The sequence below is a fragment of the Pipistrellus hanaki genome (genome assembly GCF_964339955.1).
Source record: "Pipistrellus hanaki genome assembly, chromosome: 2".
NCBI lineage: Eukaryota > Metazoa > Chordata > Mammalia > Chiroptera > Vespertilionidae > Pipistrellus > Pipistrellus hanaki.
In genome coordinates, this window is record NC_140504.1 from 6,141,327 (window position 1) to 6,161,857 (window position 20,531).

Sequence of the window (20,531 nt, forward strand, 5' to 3'; positions counted from 1 at the left end):
CCTGCCTGCCTGATCACCCCTAACTGCCCCTCCCCTTTTTGCTGGCCTGATCACCCCCAACTGCATCTGCTTGCCGCCTGATCGCGCCTAACTACGCCCCCCCCCAACTGCCCCCCTTGCCAACCTGGTTACCCCTTACCCACCCCCCCCTTGCCAGCCTGGTCACCCCCAACTGCCCCCCAGCCAGCCTGGTTGCCCCCCAGCCAGCCTGGTTGCCCCTGCAGCCTGCTGTTCAGTCATTCATCTGGTTGTTTTCAGTCATGACGGCCCCTGGATTTTTATATATTAGGATGAATCTCTCTTATCATTGATGTTTCAATTTCTCCCTCTCCCTTCCTCTCTGAAATCATTACAAATATATATTTTTTTAAATCTCACAGAAACAAAAGCAAGACAAATGTTCACAGTATGAGTATATTTCAATTTGTGTGAAGTTTTCCCTTGGAATCAGTCCTGTGGGGTTGATTTTCAGTCTCCCTGGGACTTTGGTCCCCTCTCCTCTGCCCAGAGGAAAGACTTGAAAAGCAACACCAGGCAGTGCCTGGCGGGTTTGCGTTTTACACCCATTGTCGCTAATGACTCCTTCATGCCCCATCTGGTGGCAGCAGGATGGTTGCCCACTGAGTGCAGTTTGCAATCTGTGTTATTTCCCGTGTTCTTGTTTGAGGAGTGCTGCCAGAAACAGCAGTGTGAATATAACTTGCTTTGTGTTTGGCATTGTCTCCTTAAGATGGATTTCCAGAAATAGATCTGATGGATCACATGTGATTCGTGAACATTTGTCTTGCTTTTGTTTCTGTGAGATTTTTTAAAAAATATATTTGTAATGATTTCAGAGAGGAAGGGAGAGGGAGAGAGAAATTGAAACATCAATGATAAGAGAGATTCATTGATCGGCTGCCTCCTGCATGCCCCAGACTGGGGATCAAACCTGCAAACAAGGCGTGTGCCCTGACCAGGAACTGAACCGTGACCTCCTTGTTCAACGCTTGATGCTCAACCACTGAGCCACGCTGATGGCTCTGTGAGATTTTTTTCAACCAGTTTAATAGGTTTGAGCTAAATAAGGTAGGTAATTGCTTTATCTTCTATATTTTTCCTGTCACCTGCTCTCTGGATTCTTTCTGGACATTTGATCTCTTATACTTGTCAAAGGCTCTGATGTTTACTGGCAGCTGGATAATAACTGAAAATGGCAGATGGCTGGGACGGGCATAGGGTAAAGGGCTGTCTGATTCTGCCTCCAGGCATGTGCTTTGTATTTTAATAGTTCTGTGCCCTGCCTGTCTCTAGCATTCAGAACCCAGGGAGCGCTCAGCAGCTCTCCACCCAACACTGTCTGACCTGGCCCGCGCTGGCCCCAGGAAGCAATCAGAGGCCAGTGGAATGAGCTCCCCCACAGCACAGAGCTGACTGCACCCCGCAGGATGCTGCAGGAGAGAGACATGCTACTCAGTCCGTCTGTCCTGTGGAAGCAGGGAGTGGCGAACCTCTTCAGGCTTTGCCACACCTACAGTCAGTGTTGCACAGACTTCTTTTTTAACCCTTTAAAAACGTTAAAATCACTGTTAGCTTGTGTGCCTTATTCAGGGAGGAACCAGTTGTGGACCCCAGTATTAAAAGGCTCGCCATATGCCAAAACCAGTTTGGCTCAGTGGATAGAGCATCGGCCTGCGGACTGAAGGGTCCGGGTCAAGGGATGTACCTTGGTTGCGGGCACATCCCCAGTAGGGGGTGTGCAAGAGGCAGCTGATCAATATTTCTAATTCTATCCCTCTTCCTCTCTGTAAAAAAATCAATAAAAGATATAAATAAATAAATAAATAAATAAACAAACAAATAAATGAATAAAGGGCTCGCCGTAGATCACTGAGTGGAACAAAAGTGCTGGCCAGAGAGAAGACTCAATAAGGGGTGTGTTCTAGGCGTCCAGCCTCCCTGGTTCTACCTCCTCTCCCTGGCCCTCTGGCCCTTTTCCCTTCTCTTGCCCTTATTCCAGAAGGGATCTGAAACACCACCAGAGTGTCAAATTTAACAGCTAAAGCACTGTTTCTTCTGGAGCAATTTTCACTCTTATGGGCCTGTGATCAACGTTACTGTACGTGTCTCCTTAGTCAGGCCTAGTCTGGGACTGTCGGCTCAGAGATGATAAATAAAGAAAGTCTCCCTGGGGAAGGGAAGGAAGCCAGTGAAAAGCACCTGGAGGTAAGGTGCCATATCCAGTGACAGCGGGTGATAATGGAAGTGAGCTGACTGGGGAGGAGAGGGGTAGACGTTCATCACAGAAGGCTGTGTGGGACATGAACCCACCAGGTGCCGGGGGAATTGGGGAGGGGGCCTGCAGGGTCTTCAGGGCATCAGGAAGGGAAATGCAGAGGCCTGGATGCTGAGACATCCGTTGGTTTCAGGAAGCTCAGTCCTTGGGCATTGCCGGAGACCCTGTTGGAGAGGGGACACAGGCGGGATGAGTCATGAGGGCTGAATCAGGAGGCTTGGGCTCTGCTCTCTGTGAGTCAGCCCCGGCTGCCGTATCAGAATACCACAGTGAGCGGCTTAACCCACCAATTAATCGTCCCACAGTTCTGGAGGCTGGAAAGCCCAAGGTCAAAGTGCTAGCCGACCCAGTTCAGGGTAAGAGTGCTCTCCCTGGCCTGCAGTGGCTGTCTGCTAACACCATCGCATTGGAGGTCAGGGCTCCGATGTATGAATTTGGAGGGACACACACATTCAGTCCATGTCAGACTCATACCTGTAGGAAAAGAATGCAGTGTAGCTGTCCTGTTTTATTAAAAGCATCAAGCTGGTCATTTGTTTGAAATGCTCTGGAGGGAAGGGGTTGTAGCAGGGGAGATGAAAGAATGGTAAAACAGGAAATGTTGAGACTGAGTGATGGGCAAATGGAAGTTCATGATTCTGCGTGGGAACTTCCATAATAAAAAATATTTTTAAATCCTAATGGGAATATGGAGAATAAAGTTGGGAAGGAAGGAACTTGAGGCAGAGAGAGGAGACAGATCCCTCCGCATTTCCTCCAGGCGGAGTGACAAAATGTTGCACTCCAGCATGGCTCCTCAGTTGGTGGCCAGGTAAGTTGGAGGTTTGGATAGACGTAGCCAAACTGCCGGCCCGGGCGGTCATTCCGGTTTATCATCTTTCCAACAGTTTATGAATGCACCTGTCCCGTTACGCCCTGGCCAACAAAAAGCATCATGGTCTCTGATATTTGCTAATCTGATAAGTAACTTTTATTGGCGTGTGGGTGAGCTTATATTTCCTTCAGGTTTACAGGCATAAAAAGTGAGCCGCTTAGATAATAACCATGTGTCTCTGTCTCTTGTTCTATCTGCTCTGTCCATTGTTTGATACAGTTTTCCATTTTCAGCCAATTTCCCTGTAGTTATCTAAATACATTTCCTATTTCTTTTCCGTGTCTTTGCACATCTAACGGTTGCTGATACTGCTTTTGTCTGCCTTCTTTGACACCATGAGCCCTTCAGGGGAGAAAAATTGGACAATGGAGCCCAGCCAGCTAAGAGGTGATAACCGTGAAACCTCAGGAAGTGAGGGGCCACGGTAAGAAGCCTGGGCTTGGCCATAGAATTCCTGTGCATCTAGAACTAAGATGAAATACAGGATCGTGGTTGCAAGACAGAACGAAACTGTTACAAATCCTGACCAAGTAAAAATCATAGAAACCAAAGACTCTGAGCTGGAGCCAGGAGTCGGGAGGCCGCCCCACTGAGAGGAGCTCGGCTCATCTTTCAGAGGAGGCAGGCCGGTCTAAAATAGAAACGGGGCTCAGGAAGCCGAGAGGCTCTCTCGCCATGGCTCCCAGCCTGCTGCTTCACTGCAGGGGGCTGGATTAGGGACCAGGGCCTTCTGGGGGAAAACAAACAAACAAACAAAACAGTTATTTATCCGAAGTTTAGAAGTCCTTTCATTTTTACTTCAACTTCTTTTTACCAATTAAGTTTAATAAGTTAATGCTTTGTATTTTTAAAAGTGTCAAAATAAGTTCTTTTCTGTTGGACGTGCTCTTGTACAGAAAATACTTTGTTTTAATTCTTCCCAAGGATATTTTTTCCATTGACTTTTAGGGAAAGTGGGAGAGAGGGCGGGGGGGGGGGGGGGCTGTCGCACCCCAACCAGGGGAGGGAATCACAACTGCAACCCAGGTATGTGCGCTTGACTGGGAATCGAACCTGAGACCCTGCAGTGTGAGGGCCAATGCTCTAACCACTTGAGCCACACTGGCCAGGGCAGAAAATGCTTTCTTTGAGTTGATATTTAGATTTTTTAAAATTATTGTAAAATTTGAACAAAATTTTAAATCAAAGCTTTAAAATGTTTTTAATATTCTTTTAAGAAATCTATTTTTTCTTAAAGCCTTTTTGTAAATATTATTAATCTATTTTTTAATTGATTTTAGAGAGAGTCAAGTAGAGAGAGAAAGAAAAAAATTGATTTATTGTTCCACTTATTTATGCATTTAGGTTAATTCTTGTACATGTCCTGATTGGGGATCGAACCCTCAGCCTTGGTGTATGAGGATGATACTCTAACCAATTCTGCTACCCGGCCAGTGCTTATTACTCTATTTAGTAGTCATATTGTAATGATCACTTCTAAACTTAAAAAGTAAAATTTTATTGGACATGCATTTCTTAGTGAGATGTATTAGAACTATTCTTTTCAATTAGTTTTTATATTCATGCGTGAATGTTACTTAAGGCTAGAACAGTTCATGAAAATTAATAGCCAAAAAAGAGAGAAAGTATAGATCACTATCAGGAATGAATTTGGATTTTGTGGGGCCTAAAGCTTATAGAATTAGGAGAGCTCTTTTTAATAAAAAAAAGTGCAGAATTATGAATTCAAAGTAAGATACATAGCCGAAACCGGTTTGGCTCAGTGGATAGAGCGTCGCCCTGCGGACTGAAAGGTCCTAGGTTCGATTCCGGTCAAGGGCATGTACCTTGGTTGTGGGCACATCCCCAGTGGGGGGATGCAAGAGTCAGCTGATCGATGTTTCTAACCTTCCCTCTCCCTTCCTCTCTGTAAAAAAATCAATAAAATATATTTTTAAAAAAGTAAGCTACATAAAAGTAAATATTATTTATTAATAGAATGAGGGGGAAAAATCTTACAAATCTTCAAAGCTGGTAGATACCATAAACCTCCTCACAAAATCCAGAAAAATAATATTTGTATTAACTGTTGACTTACCTCCATGTGTGTCAGGCAGTAAATAAAAAAAAAACTTTTGGCTGTTTATCTTTCAATTGCTTTGTCACATGACAATTTTGTAGTACTATTTTGCTGGAATATAAAGGCACTTCCGTCTTTCCCCTTGCATGGTTGGTCAAAATTTGTACTTTGAAAGTTCGGATACCTTAACCATGTGACTTCACGCACAGATGTCCTCGCTGTTTGTACTACTGCTCCAAACATAGGAATTGTGATAAATTTTGTTTCACACGGTTCCCATCAAAAAGAAGTGAAGCCATGTGTAGCTGCACAGGCTGCACTCGGAGGACATCCCTGCAGGAGAGGAATTCCCTCGTCCCATACGGAGGGGAACCAGACTCTTTGCCTGACCCTTTTCATGACTGAAGGGATTCACCACCAACCAGCTTCTGCCAGGCTTCGTGAATTTCAAAACCTGCTTCCTCTTGTCCTCCACCTACTTCTGGTGCCAAGCATCTCAGGACATGGTCCTATCTCATGTTTATGGACATATCATGTTTGTGGCCAAGTCACATGTTTGTGGCCACATCACATGTTCACATTTATTTTCTTTTTTTTAATTTATTTATATTTTATTGATTTTTAAAAAATATATATTTTATTAATTTTGTACAGAGAGGAAGGGAGAGAGATAAAGAGCTAGAAACATCGATGAGAGTGAGTCATTGATCAGCTGCCTCTTGCACACCCCCCACTGGGGATGTGCCCGCAACCAAGGTACATGCCCTTGACCGGAATCGAACCCGGGACCCTTCAGTCTGCAGGCTGACGCTCTATCCACTGAACCAAACCGGTTTTGGCACATGTTCACATTTCACGTGCAAACGCACAACAGGGGTGAAGTGGGAAAGAAAAGAGGCCATTTCCTTGCACTTTTCTAGGTGGTACAGCTTTAACTGACCACCTGGACGCCCTGGGGGGAGCCGCCCAGAGGGACCCTGGACCACGGGGCAGCTCCCTGGCCAGTCTGCCCAGAGGGACCCCGGACCTCGGGGCAGCTCCCTGGCCAGTCTGCCCAGAGGGACCCTGGATCTCGGGGCAGCTCCCTGGCCAGTCTGCCCAGAGGGACCCTGGACCATAGGGCAGCTCCCTGGCCAGTCTGCCCAGAGGGACCCCGGACCACAGGGCAGCTCCCTGGCCAGTCTGCCCAGAGGGACCCTGGACCATAGGGCAGCTCCCTGGCCAGTCTGCCCAGAGGGACCCTGGACCTCGGGGCAGCTCCCTGGCCAGTCTGCCCGAGGAGGCCGCACTCCCCTCCGCCCCCAGGAGCCAGAGCCCCACTCAGGGATCAGATCCAACCCCGCCACCTGGGCACCCTGAGCCTGGGTTTCTTCCTTCCTTTTAAACACTGGCTTTGACATCTTACCAATCGGAGCCCAGGCTCCAAGCATATCTCGATGTTTTTAGTTCCTCACAAGCCGTGCCAAGGTTTTTATTTTTAAATGTGGGGCTTAAAATATATCGTCCTCAGCGCAGAGCCAGCCAGAGGAAGCCAAAGCAAAGCGCCGTCTTCTCCAGAACATATGGCCAGTCACTGCCGCGGAACGAGGGGGTGCTAACGGAGGGAAAGGAGGCTGGTATGGAATAAAAAATGCAGGTTTAGTGCGTGGAAACAGGCAGAGCCTCATGCCACCAAAAGCTGTTTTCCGAGAGAGAATTTTTAAACCATAGCGTTGTGGAAAAGAGAAAAAAAACGAAAGGGGTGGGAAAGACATTCCCAAAACAGACCTAGGCACTGGGGAGCTGAATGTCCTATCTGAGCATGGACACAGGACACAGGGGGGGAGGGAGCCATGTCGCCAACAAATTGAGGACGTAATTGAGGACACAGCTGGACCTGTACACGCTGCTCTTAGTGAGGGTCCTCGCCAGGATGGGCCCTCACCTCTGCCTGAGCGGGACTTGGCTCAGTTCCTTTCCTTTCTCTGGCTCTCTGTTTCCACCGCCTCCCTTCTCATGGTGCCGCTGGGTCCTTTAAAGCATCCTGATCGTATCACCAACTACACAACTGCAAACTCAGGTCATCTGCACGCAGGGACCGCTTACACAGCTTATGGCGCTTGAACCATTTTTAAGGCTCATTTTTCAGCATCTTTTGATGTTCTCTCTCTCATATATATATATATATATTTCAATCTTTTGGTTATTTGGTCTAAAACCCATAATTCTCCCCTACGCTTTTAGCATGCTGGGAGTTGCCAGGTCTCTCTCCTGCTTCCAGGGAAGGCTGCGGTTTTTATTATTGTGATTAAGGAGTAGACCACGTCGAGGAGGGAATTTTAAGTAGTGCTGCTGAATAGTCGACGTTTGAGATACCCGAATTTATTACTGGAGCTCGAGTGTCGTTAGGAAAACTGCGCACGACAAAAGGGGACTGTCGGTGGTGCAATCGCAGAGGCATCAGGTTGATATATAATGTATAAGTCTGTGTAATGGATAGTTTTTATTCATCATAAAATTTTCAAACGACTCGCAGATGTGCGGCCCTCGCAGCTGTTGCTCCCGCGCTAATGGCCTTGGGCTCTGACTCAGGGAGATGGTGGGTGCCAATGGATTCTGGCAAGGACTGCGGCTCTTGTGATACGCCCCCAGAGGAAATCATTCATTGTCGGCGGGGGCAACGATGACAAGCCCATAAAAGGCTGGATTTGGGGGGGGGGGAGGTGCTGACGAGGGAAGGAGGCTGGATGTGGGCATGTCAAGAAGGCTGTTTGAAGCGGATTCCAAAAAGAAATAGATTGACCCCCAAATTCTTACCATCGACTTACTGTCTTCGAAATTCTTACCGTTGATTTACCCAAATCTGTTTCTATTTACAAAATCTGCTCCCCCACCCCCACCCCCACCCCAGACAAAGCAGGGCTGCATGAACATGAGCTTGAAGCCAGATCTACATGTGGAGGGGGAACTCCCTGCCGACGCCCACCACGCCCTCACCTGCTGTGCAGAAGGTGTCTGGGTTCCATTGCATAGACCTCGCCATGTTCCTCATCCCACAGGCCCCCGGGGGGGAATGGCTCAAACTTGACCCCGTCGGAATCACCCCAGGGTGCGAGCAAAAATGCCAGTTCCTGGCTTGGGACCAAACGTGCCAGTGAGGAGACTGGTTTTATTCTGGCTGCTACGGGAAGGAGGGGCCGCATCCAAAGATCAGAGTCCGGCCGGGGTCGTCTCACCTTGAACTTTTATGGAAAGGCCAGACTGGTCCCAGGCAGGGCGACGTACAGGGTCATTGTCAGCCCCAGAGGCCGTTTCAGGCAGCTAGCTGAAAGGGAAGGGTGCATCTCTGTGTCCAGCTGCTAATCCCAGCTAAGCATGCAGGAGACAAAGAACAGGAAACGGGGGCGGGTGGGCCGGTCCTGTGTATAAGAGGCATCTTCTGTGAGTCCTGTCCCAGTTCTGAGGAAGAGCAGACAGCCAGTCTCACCTAAATTGCACGGGGACGTGGGGGGCTCACAAGGTCGCTGTTTCACGCTCGGGGATTCAGCTAAGATTCATCCTTTTCAGTGCCACAAAACTGCATTTTGGACGAATGCCCAGTGACTGGAGACAAGGTGGAAGTGGACCAGACTTTGAGCAACTCTGTTTGGGGGCGCCGGAGTGGTGCAGGTGCTGCCCGTTACCCCAATGTCACTGCCATTTCTTGGTTGGTGTTTGCCGACCCATCTCCTCTCACCTGAACTTTCTGGCCAGAACCACCCAGGATGTCCCCAAGGCAACCCTTGGTGCTGGCTGGGCGGCAGCTGCTCCCTGAGGGCACAGGCTACACCCGGCTGCCTTCTCCCCAGCCCTGTGCCTGGCCAGGGCCAGCGGAGGGCAGAGGGCACGCAGGCCAGGCAATCTGAGGACAGCACCTGGCACAGGCTCCGAGCTGTGGCCTGGGGCCGAGGGATGCTGCGGCGCTGGTTCCAGACGCCTGGTTACCAGGAGCTGTGTGCCCATCAAGGGAAGGACAAGCAGGGAGCGGTTCCCAGAATCTGGGAGGCAGGTGACAGCATGAAGCTGGGAGGAGGGACCTGACTCATGGTGACCGGGAATAACCCCACACTCCCGCCCTGGGAATGCTGACGGTGCCAGCCCACCTGGAAGCCAAAAGGAGGGAGCCCTCAGGGCACAGAGCAGGTGGGAGGAAGTGATTGTAACAACGTGTGTTATTCAGTAATTAAAATCTAATACGACTGTTTTACAACACAAATAAAGCAATGAGAGAGAGAGAGAAACGCTGGACTATTTGTGGCCCATCCCTTAGCTGGGGGCGGGCTGGAGCTCCTTCCCTCCAGGTGCCTGGGACTGCGCATCGCCTGTGTGGCCCAGGGGAGAGGCCCCCAGCCCCCCCCCCCCCCCCCCCCCGAGGTGCTGTGTTGAGATCTGGGGGTGAGTGCGGGACTGATCATGACCAGGAACCTTTGGGCCAAGCAGAGTGCTGGGCTGAGCAGAGCGATTCTGACCCCAGCTCTGGAGTTCAGGGCAGGCCCGGGGGGTGGGCACAGCCTCCCACAGGACTGCCTTCCTTCCAGACACCCCCCAAACTTTAGGCCACTGGTGCTTCTGGCCAACTGGAGGCTAGTTTCAGGCGTCCCCACCACCCTTCTGGTTCAATCGTTTGCTAGAATGACTCAGAACTCAGGAAAGCACTATGGTTTTACCATAAAAGATGCAAATCAGGACCAGCCCAGAGAAGAGACCCCCAGGGGGAAGTGGGGGGGGGGGCCTCCAATGCGGAGCCTCCGTGCCTTCAGGTGCCAGCCTTCTGGCACCTCCACGTGGGTCTCCAAACAAGAAGCTCATATGGATTTCCCATGTTTGGAGTTCTCATAGGGGATTTACCACATGGGCACCATTGCACTACTGGTCACGTGATTGACCTCAATCTCCCTTCCCAGAGCTCAAGAGGTCAGCCTGATATCAATTGGCTCAAAGTCCCAGCTCTCTGAACCCCAGATGGTCTTTCTGGCCTGATGGGCCCTCATCCTGACGCTATTTAGGGGCTGTCAGGACCCACCTCATTAGCATAGACTGGTGTGGTCTGAGGGGCTAAAGGCTGCCTCCAAACTAGGGACAAAAACAGGACAAATCCCTTGCTATACCAGCACAACAGCTCCCAGCAGCACCACAAGGGCTAAAGGAAACTCCACATCACCTCTGAGAGCGGCCAGGAGAGTCACACACCGGGGGGCACTGGAGGGTGGTGACATGACTGGCATTGGTGCCCTGAAGGCCCAGGTGCCCAAAGCTCAAAAAGAAGTCAGGAGAAAACCCCAGACATTCAAGGCCTCTCAGCGGGAGATGGCCTTTGCTGTAAGTTCTCCTTGCAGGAAAGTTGGCTTTGCCAATGCAACAAAAAAACGTATTTCTAGAGCTGCCATTGACTGGAGGTCGCACATTTATTCTCTATGACTCCATATGTTTGGATTTTAAATAGCATTCTTCTGAGTAAATGTCACTTTGGGGATTTAACTTCCTTGTTATTCTTTAAAGGGGCCCTGATTTATAGCTTCAGGAAGTGAACTCCTTTAATTTATTTAAATACTCAGGGGCTGAGACAAATCCATCTACGTGAGTAATCTGCTCGAATATTGCTGCCACAGCTGACATTGTGTGGGTGACACACTCTCTGAGTAGCGGAGGAAATCAGTTTGGGGGATAGTTGGATTTCACTGACAGGACCAGTGTTAGGATAGAAGGAATCCATTCCTTCCCCACAGATTCACCGTATCCTTTTGGGTGAGATTGTTAACATTTTAGTGCTTCTGTTTTCCCATAAATAGAATTAATAATGCTTGCTTCTACTGCAGTGAAATAACACAATATCTGGGATTTCTTTTAAAGTACTTAAGGGGGGGGGGAAGGATGGGAAACATGAGAGAAAATTGGCAAAATATTAATAATTTTACAGTTGAATGATAGGTACACAGCGGTTCATTATTCTCTTCTACTTGTGTGCATGTGAATTTTTTTTTTTTTAAAAGGTTAGAAAATAGCCCTAACTGGTTTGGTTCAATGGATAGAGTGTTGGCCTGTGGACTGAAGGGTCCCTGGTTTGATTCCGGTCAAGGGCATGTACCTTGGTTGCGGGCACATCTCCACTGGGGTGTGTGCAGGAGGCAGCTGGTCGATGTTTCTCTCTTATCGATGTTTCTAACTCTCTCTCCCTCACCTGCCATCCTCCCACAGAGAATGCATAAACGGCATCCTGTCCTTCTCGCACCTCGGGCCCCTTGAAGGAGGATTCCAGTAACAAGCGGAGCTGTTACTCTGTGGCCTTCAAATGATTACATCACACCTTGAGCATTGTTGACAAGGAGACAGAAAACAGATGAGGCCCCATGGGAAGAACGGCTATAAAAGAGGGAGATAAACCTTCCAGAGCAGGGGGTGCCACCCAGAGGAATTTATCTTTGTGTGACAAACTGCAAGCCCATCTGGGCACACCGGTGATGTAGGAAATAAATCTGCAATAAATCAAAAATGTAGCTGACAATTTATTTCGCAAGTTCCATGTGTGTAATATTTCCAGTCTCCTAAATGGTAAATAATAAACTTTTATGTATAAATCACCAGTTCCCAGGTGAGCACACTGAATAAAAATAAGCTGTTACAGAAGCTGGTTAATTCCTGCCAAGCGACACCCGGTAACAGTGACTTACTAAGTTTGGGGAATCAGTGAGCCAATGCGGGACGCTAATACCTTGAAGAAGTTGTGCTGAAAACAGCACAAAGCTTATATTGTGGGAAGTGCAGCTGCATTGTACAGAAAAATACGGCATTGAACTATGTGCTGCAAAAGTCGTCAACATACTGTCTCTACGCAAAAGAAGTACATTTGAGAAGACATTTTGTTGGCTTCCCACCAATCCCTGAGCCTTCTACAATAATATAAGGAGAATGAGCTACGACTAGTAATACATCTGCTGTAAAAAGCTCAGAAAGGACCAGAATGCCTCATTGTTATGTCGAAAACATGCCCCGCTTTCTGGATGTATGTTAGTCTCAGACTGTAGCACTGGTTGGGGGGAGCACAAGGTTTCATTCCTCCCAGCCTCCGTGATAAACAAATTATTCTGTAGCTCAAGGACGCCCCAATTTTTCTAAGACAGAACAAACATGAGCGTACAGAAAAAGTCTTTGGTAATTCAGGGTCGCTGATGACAGGAACGAGACAGGAGCGGAGCTGATCTTTGTTAACAAACCCTTTGGTCAAGGGATGATCAGACAGTGTGAATAAGGCTTACAGAGGAGACCTTAATAAGCAAGAAATAGTTTTAAAAAGAAAATTTGGGGCCCTGGCCAGGTAGCTCAGTTTGTCAGAGCGTTGTCCCAATTTAATTCCTGGTCAGGGCACATACAAGAAGCAAGCAATGAATGTATAAATAAGTAGAACAACTTATACATTCTCTCTCTGAAATCAATAATTTTTTTAAAAAAAGAAAAATTTGAGCCTGGCCAGCGTGGCTCAGAGGTTGAGTGTCGACCTATGAACCAGGAGGCCACAGTTCAATTCCCGGCCCAGGCACATGCCCGTGTTGTAGGCTCAATCCCTAGTGTGGGGAGTGCAGGAGGCAGCTTACCAATGATTCTCTCTCATCATTGATGTTTTTCTCTCTCTTCCTCTCTGAAGTCAATAAAAATAAATGTTTTAAAAGAAAAAATTGAAAACCTTTACATATAATTACCAAAACCTAAGCTGATTATAAAAGATCCATCTCGTTGTTAAACAGGCTTCTAACAGTCCTTATTAGGCAAGAGTTTGTGTTCCTGCTCATATTGGAAGTAGGAAAGGAGACACCCAGCACTGGGATGAGGGCTGTGACCTCGTCTTCGTTGCACCGTGGGCTGCAGCGAGCCTCGTCTGGAAAGTTTTTCCCTTAAAATGACCCAGATTCCTGCTGGCTCTAGAATTTGTGAGCATATTTTGATTTCCGGCAACAAGTTTATTCTTTAATCTTTCCACTGATTCTGGTTAATATTTGCACATAACAAAGGTTTTTTATTTATAGACAAATAGATGTGGATGCAGCAAAACCAAAGTGCTGCCAGCCCAACAGGCATCGAGAGAGATGGTGACACAGCCACCAAGAAGGCTGCTTTCTGACTGAGCTCACAGGTCCAGCCCAGGCTTTGTTCTCTCTCTCTCTCTCTCTCTCTCTCTCTCTCTCGCTCTCGCTCTCGCTCTCGCTCTCGCTCTCGCTCTCGCTCTCGCTCTCTCGCTCTCTTGCTCTCTCGCTCTGTCTCTCTTTCTGAAAATATGCTGCAGAAAATGAAACTCTGATGTCTCCAAAGATGGTAAACATTCTGGAAGATTAGGAAAATAGCCAAGAATGAGGGGGCAAGAAAAAAAATTTTTTAGCTTGATATTCCATTTATTGTTGTTGTTAATCCTTGCCTGAGGGTATTTTTCCATTGTTTTTTAGAGAGTGGAAGGAAGGGAGGGAGGAGAGAGAGAGAGAGAGAGAGAGAGAGAGAGAGAGAAGAAAGAAACATAGATGCGAGGGTACATGGGTGGGTTACGTCCTGCACATACCCCGACCAAGGCTAGGGATCAAACTTGCAATTCAGGTGTGCCCTCGCCCAGGAATCCTGCAACATCTCAATGCATGGGCCACTGCCCCAACCACTGAACACATCAGTCAAGGCTTGATGCTCCTTTTTGTGCAGGAGGGCAGTGCACCAGCTCTGCTCCCTCTCCCTTGGGCATCCATCGTGGGCCCCCAGGTGGGGCCACAGCAGATCTGTGTCCCTGCAAAGGTCAGTGCAGTCAGTTGGAGTACAAGGAGGTGGCAGAGGGACCCTCAGCCAGACCACTGAATCTGGGTCCCTTTTCATCCCCTACCCACCCCCTCTCCTCCTTAGCCAGGTGGTGAATAGAGCCCCTCCAGGTGGGAGGTCTCAGTGGGAGGTGGGGGGGTGCTGAGAGGGCAAGAGGGTAACTCTCTGGAGGGCACACTGACCACTATGGGCAGATAGGAAGCAGCACTTCAGGGCTGGAAAAAGCATGTTTTCTGTGGCTGATCCTCAGCTTATGATCCTTATAATTCTTCTGGAACCAAGGGATGCGTGGCTAACTTGGACACAAGCCTTCCAGGGTTGTCCACAGAGGCCTTGGCCACCCACAGTAGAGAAGGAGGAAATGATGCAGAAAATAAAAGAAGCATGTCCGCTCTCCTGATGGCCTTAATGTGCCATCATAGCGGTCTAAATAGAGAAGAAAAGGAATACTGTCTTTGTCAGCATTCTCTAGAGCAGTGTTTCCCAAAGTGTGGCACGCGTACCCCCAGGGGTATGGGAAGAGTTGGGTGGGGGTACGCGTTGCACCGGAGTTTGGTGGGGATATGCACTGCACCGTGCTTAGCTGCGCCTAATTCTACGTTCTCATGAGTATGAGGGGTCCTCAGCGTTACTAAAATTATAGAAGGGGTACACATATGTCCAAAGTTTGGGAAACACTGCAGAGAAACGGAAACAATTGAATGAAAAAAATGTATATACATATGTATCTATATCACTATCTTTCTGATTTTAAGGAATTGGCTCATGCCATTGTGGGTGCTGGCAAGTCTGAAATTTGCAGGGCAGGTTGGCCAACTAAAATTCTGGTAAAAGCCGAAACCAGTTTGGCTCAATGGATAGAGCGTTGGCTTGGGAACTGGGAGGTCCTGGGTTCGATTCCTGTCAGGGGCATGTGCCTTGGTTGCGGGCATATCCCCAGTGGGGGGTGTGCAGGAGGCATCTGATCGATGACTCTCTCTCATTGATGTTTCTAACTCTCTATCTCTCTCCCTTCCTCTCTGTACAAAATCAATAAAATATATTTTTAAAAAAAAATAAAATAAAATTCTGGTAAGAGTTGATGTTGCCATGGTCTGCAGGTAGGATTCTTCAGGGGACGTCGAAGTGTTTTCTCGTAAGGCCTTCACCTGATTGGGCGAGGCTCACTCACATCTTGGAGGGCAATCTGCTTTACTCACAGCATACTGATTTAAATGTTTATTTCATCCAAGAAATACCTTCAGAGCAGTATCTATGTAGATTTGTGTTTAATGACGCAATGGGATACTCTAGCTCAGCCAGGTGAACACATAACGCTAACCATCACAGATACCAAAGCTCAGGAAATAGGCCGGGCCAGCTGCACACACTTGTGTCATTTCACAGTTCTGGCTTACTGTGCTTCCTGGTTCATAGGTCAACACTCAAGGACAGAGCCAAACCAACCGGGCAAGGTGGGAATGTGTCTGCAAAAATGAATGGTCAAGCCAGGTGTCACTCAGTGGTTGAGCCTCAACCTATGAACCTGGAGGTGTGGGCTGGATTCCCAATAGGGGTTGTGCAGGAGGTGGGCCATCAATGATTCTCATTATTGATGTTTCTCTCTCTCCCTCTTTGAAATCAATGAAACATATATGTATATATTCATATATATGCATATACATATATACACACATCCCATTAATAAAAGCACAATATGCTAATTAGACCGGGTGTACTTCCAGAAAAGCTGGTGTGGGCAGGAGGGGGTTGGCCTACTCTTGCACGAATTTCGTGTATCGGGCCTGTAGTACATGTATATTTATTTATTATTATTATTTTTAATATATTTTATTGATTTTTTTACAGAGAGGAAGGGAGAGGGAGAGAGAGCCAGAAACATCGATAAGAGAGAATCATCCATCAGCTGCCTCCTGCACATGTGCCCACAACCAAGGCACATGCCCTTGACCAGAATGGAACCTGGGACCCTTCAGTCCACAGGCCGACGCTCTATCCACTGCGCCAAACCGGTTTTAGCTCCATGTATATTTAAATGAATGGCTAGTGAGACAAACCCCATGCCTCTGTACTAGGGCAGGTGAGGACTTCCCTGCAAGTCTTGGAGAGCAAGGCCGCAGGAGGGGACCCATGGGTGCACTGAGACAGCCTTTGAAAGCCCACCTTGAGACTACACTTCCCAGGTCCCCCAGGAAAGTCACTTCACCTGCTGAGAGGGTCACCTGGGGGGCAGGTGCACTGAAGGCTGAGCGCCCACCGGACCAGAGGCGTGCCAGCGTCTGTGGCTGGAACCAGCGTCTGTGGCCGGAACCGGGGACAGATGGAGCCCAGGCCAGGCCAGTTGTCGGGCAGAGACAGCCGGCGACAACTGCACCAGCTGCCGCGGCCAAGAGCACACGTCCGCACCCGCCGCGCGGCCGGGGCTCGCGCCCACCGGGAGGCGGCGGGGGCTGCACACAAAGGGGGCGCGCGCAGGCCGAGCGGGCTCGGTGCCGGGCGCCCGTGCGGCCCATCTGCAATGGCCTCTGAGGGCAGCGCGTGTCGGCCCGGACCCAGCTGGGACGGGAGCGCCAAGTGGGGCCAGTACCGCTTTTCCCCACGGTCCCGCCCACCGAGGCCCGCTCCTCTGATCGGCCCGGGCCGCGGGAGAGCGCGCGGAGGGGGCGTGGCGCGCGCCCAGGCCACGCCTCCGCTGCATAGTCATGAGGCGGGAAGCTCGGCTGGCTGGGGGCGGGGCCTGGCTCGCGCGCCAAGCGGGGGCGGGGCCTTCCGCAGCCCGCCCCCGCCTCACTCTCCACCCCCGGAAGGCAGGCCCCGCCCCGTGCCGCTGCGGCGCAGGGACGGGGCGGGGCCCGAGCCTGGGTGGCCCCGCCCCCTATCTGAATATTGATGCGGCGCGCGTCGGCGTCGCCCTCCTCCCATTGAGCGAGGCTGTGTCGCGTGGCCTAGCGTCGGCGTGACGGTTGGACGCGGGCGCGGCACTGCGGGTCCCGATTGCTGCAGCCGCTTGTCAGTGTGATGAAGATTGGCACCCAGGTAAGCTGTCACTCAACCGCTCCGCCACCGCCGCCGCTCCGCCGCCCCGTCCCTATCAATCACGCTGGCCCGCCGGCGCCGCAGCCGCCACCCCATCGCCACCGCCTGGGTCTCCCTGGGCCGCAGCCGCCCGGGAGGGCCGCGCCGGACCCGCCGCCCGGGGCAGGGGGCGGGGAGGGGGTGCTTGTGGGGGAGGGGAGCCAAGGACTCGGGGAGGGGCGTTATCCGCCGGGCGGCCGCGGGGGCGCGCCCACCTTGTTTCTCAGGGTGGGTGTACGGACGCGGAAATTTCTGGAAGCCGCCGCCGCCGCGGCCGCCGCCGCTCGGGGCCCGTTGTGAGGCGCGCGCCCTTAACCGTTCCTCACGGAGCGCGGCGCGCGCCCGGGCGGGGGCGGGGCGGGGTGGGGGGCGCGCGGGCGCCGGCGGGGCGGGGCCGGCGTGAGGGGCGCGGGGGCGCGCGGGGGCGGGGCCGGCGTGAGGGCGGCGCGGCCCCGCGGTTGGTGCGGCGGCCGCGGGGGGTGCTCCGCGGGGCGGGAGGCGGGAAGATGGCGGGGGGCGGCCGCCGGAGGGGCGCACCCTGGCCGCCCCCGTGCGCCTCTCAGGCGGTGCGCGTCCGGCCGGCCCTGCCCGGGATCAGTGGGGGGTTGGGAGGGAGGCGAGACCGGGGGTGCGGGCCTGAGGGAGCCGGCTGCAGCCCGGCGGGGTGCAGGGCTGCGGGCCTCGGGCCGGGGTTCCCGTTTCTGGTGTTGGTTACGAAGGTGTCGCTTATAATAAATGGCCAACTGCAATAGTGCGTGACGTGTCCAACTTGGTCAGGCGCTCGCCGGAATTGCACATTCTCTTTTTATTTTTTTTTAATTAAGGTATTATCTGTGTACATATCTTACCATTGCCCTCTCCCCGCCCATACATGCCCTCCCTCCCCAGAGTTTTGCGTCCATTGGTTGTACTTATATGCATGCATACAAGTCTTTCGGTTGATCTCTTATCTCCCCCAGACCTCCCTCCCCTCCCCGCTGTAATGTGACAGTCTGTCTGTTGCTTTACTATTTCTGTATCTTTTTGGTCATCAGTTTATAATGTTTTTTATTATCCATAAATGAGTGAGGTCATGTGGTGTTTCTCTTTCATTGACTGGTTTATTTCACTCGGCATGTTTAGAAGCCGCGAGTCACAGCAGAAAAATTAGGAAAGTGGAGCCCGCTTGAGTGCATCCTGGGGCTCTGGGAATGCCCCGGCTGCCCTGCGACCCCAGTTAGGGTCCCCGCCTTGGGGTGTGACCCCTCAGAGCCCCGAGGCGCTGCTGGCGTGGGGGTCGTGGCTGAGGACAGAAGGCAGACGGGAGTGGGAGTGAGGGGGTGCCCTTAAGCAGATGTGCGTTTGGTGAGTTTGATCGCAGCCTTGCAACCATCCAGGGTGTATCTGACATGTCAGGTATAATTCAATTTCATAATTTAGATTGTAAGAGTTCGCTTTCTATAAAGGCTACTGTGTTTGTTTGTTTTTCCTTAGTAAGTGAGCACCTTCCACTTTAGGGTAAACGAAACCTTCAGCTTTAATTGGGTGTAACTATGATTTTTTCCTTTTCTTAATTTTAAACATTTTATTGATTTTTTACAGAGAGGAAGAGAGAGCGATAGAGAGTTAGAAACATCGATGAGAATCATCGATCAGCTGCCTCTTGCACGCCCCCTACTGGGGCTGTGCCCGCAACCAAGGTACATGCCCTTGACCGGAATCGAACCTGGGAACCTTCAGTCCGAAGGCCAACGCTCTCTCTGTCCACTGAGCCAAACTATGATTTTTTTCTGACATCGAAAAAGGAATGATGTTTACATAATGCATCATGTTGAAATGCATTACATCAGATGTTACACAGTACACGCTAGATGTTACAAAGGAAGAACTGAAGTCAAGTTTGCAGGTAGTTGTTGGTGATGCACTCGGATCTGGCACATGGACCTGGAAGGTGGCGGACTGCTCATCACCTGCCTTTCATCACTTTCCTCCTCACCGACTGCATCATCCGCTTACAGGATTTGATTGGCTGCCCAGCGCGCCCTGGAGCGGTGCTCACTGCCCCTGCGCTCTTGCCCAGCAACAAAATGTGCCTCCTACTTTAGAGACTTGGAAAGGGCATCCGGGTTGGTGAAACTGGCCTGAAACAGGACTTGACAGATGAGGTTCGTGCTTGTGATTTAAGTGTCAGCAGGCTGTTAACGATGCTGAGTGCAAACATCTTGTTGGGTCCTGTCCTCTAGTTTACATCTCTTCACATCTGTGTCAGAGTGTTGTAACTTTAGAGAAGTACTTCATGAGCAGTAACATTCTCCTTAGAACTTTCATTTTTGTTGCAAATTAAGCATTTTGAAACGGTTTAAAAGAAAACCCTGAAACTGCTGCTGATGCAAAGCATCTGCCCTTGGGAGCCTTTCCTGCGTTCTCTGACAGTGAAAGCAGGACAGGTTCAGTGAGGGAAGCCCCCTTACAGATGGAGACTGCCCTTACAAATCTAATTGAGTTTTACAAAGGGTATCTTCTAGGTTTTCAGAGCTTCTCCTAGGTCTGCTGTTTCTTAAAATTAACCAGCCTAAAATAATATGCCAAAGTGGCATATTTGGCATCCCAAACTCTGTTCTTCTTCAATATAGGACATGGAAATACAGTGTAGAAAAAATTTTGAACTGGAAATCTTTAGAATAAACATTCCCGTTTTCAACGGGCCGCTGGGCTCTCTGTAAAGACGATGTAGAACAGCGATCTTCAGCCTTCTCTTCTCATGGTACACTAATTACTAAAATTCTGCGGCACACCAAAAATATGCTTTTGCCAATCTGCCAAAAAATAATTGGCTTAACTTTGACTCATTCACTCCAGACAGCTATTTTCTTAGCTGTTGTCATTTTTTATTTGACAATTTAAGGCAGGGGTCTGCAACCTTTAAGACATAAAGAGCCACTTGGACCCGTTTCTGAAGGAAAAAAAAAAACCTGGGAGCCGCAAAACCATTGCGACATTTAAAACAAATATAACACTGCATATATTGTTTCTTACCTTAATGCTATATACCGGATCGTGCAGTTAGCTGTCAATCTGAAGAAAAAAAGGACTTTTTCACTTAACAATATAAAATATATTTTTGCAAATTAATAGCTAATTAAAATATTTAATTTACCTGGTTAATGGGATTTTTCTCCTGAACCTCAGTGCACAGTGTCAGCACATCAGGGCTGTAAGATGTTACCTTCATTTTCACACAGGCTTGCAAGTTGTCGGAGCCGCAGTAAAGCTTCAAAAGAGCCGCATGCGGCTCTGGAGCTGTAGGTTGCTGACACCTGATCTAAGGTGAAAGGGGTCAGTGTCCATGACTAGTCAGGTATCGCATGTTTTAAAAATTCTTGTGGCGCACTGTTGAAAAAAATTACTGTTTTAGATAAAATAGGATCAAGAAGAGAACCCATTATTGCTGAAATAAAGTTATC

General features: G+C 49.8%; 1 protein-coding gene across 6 annotated transcripts in view; it reads left to right on the forward strand.

The window, feature by feature from the left end:
* Positions 1–16,899: 16,899 nt before the first annotated feature.
* The window catches only part of PKNOX1 (PBX/knotted 1 homeobox 1), a 50,372-nt gene continuing 46,740 nt past the window's right edge, over positions 16,900–20,531 (forward strand). For 2 of the 6 annotated variants that reach the window (XM_084873666.1, XM_084873672.1), the window contains exon 1: positions 16,900–17,049. Coding sequence is in view for 1 of the 6 variants with exons in the window: in XM_084873671.1 (XP_084729797.1) it covers positions 17,032–17,049 (18 nt within the window). In the remaining 5 variants the exon portion in view is untranslated. Of the gene's footprint in view, positions 17,050–18,674; positions 19,233–20,531 lie in introns of those variants that run through there. The other 4 variants (XM_084873671.1, XM_084873668.1, XM_084873669.1 and 1 more) reach the window with 4 other exon arrangements.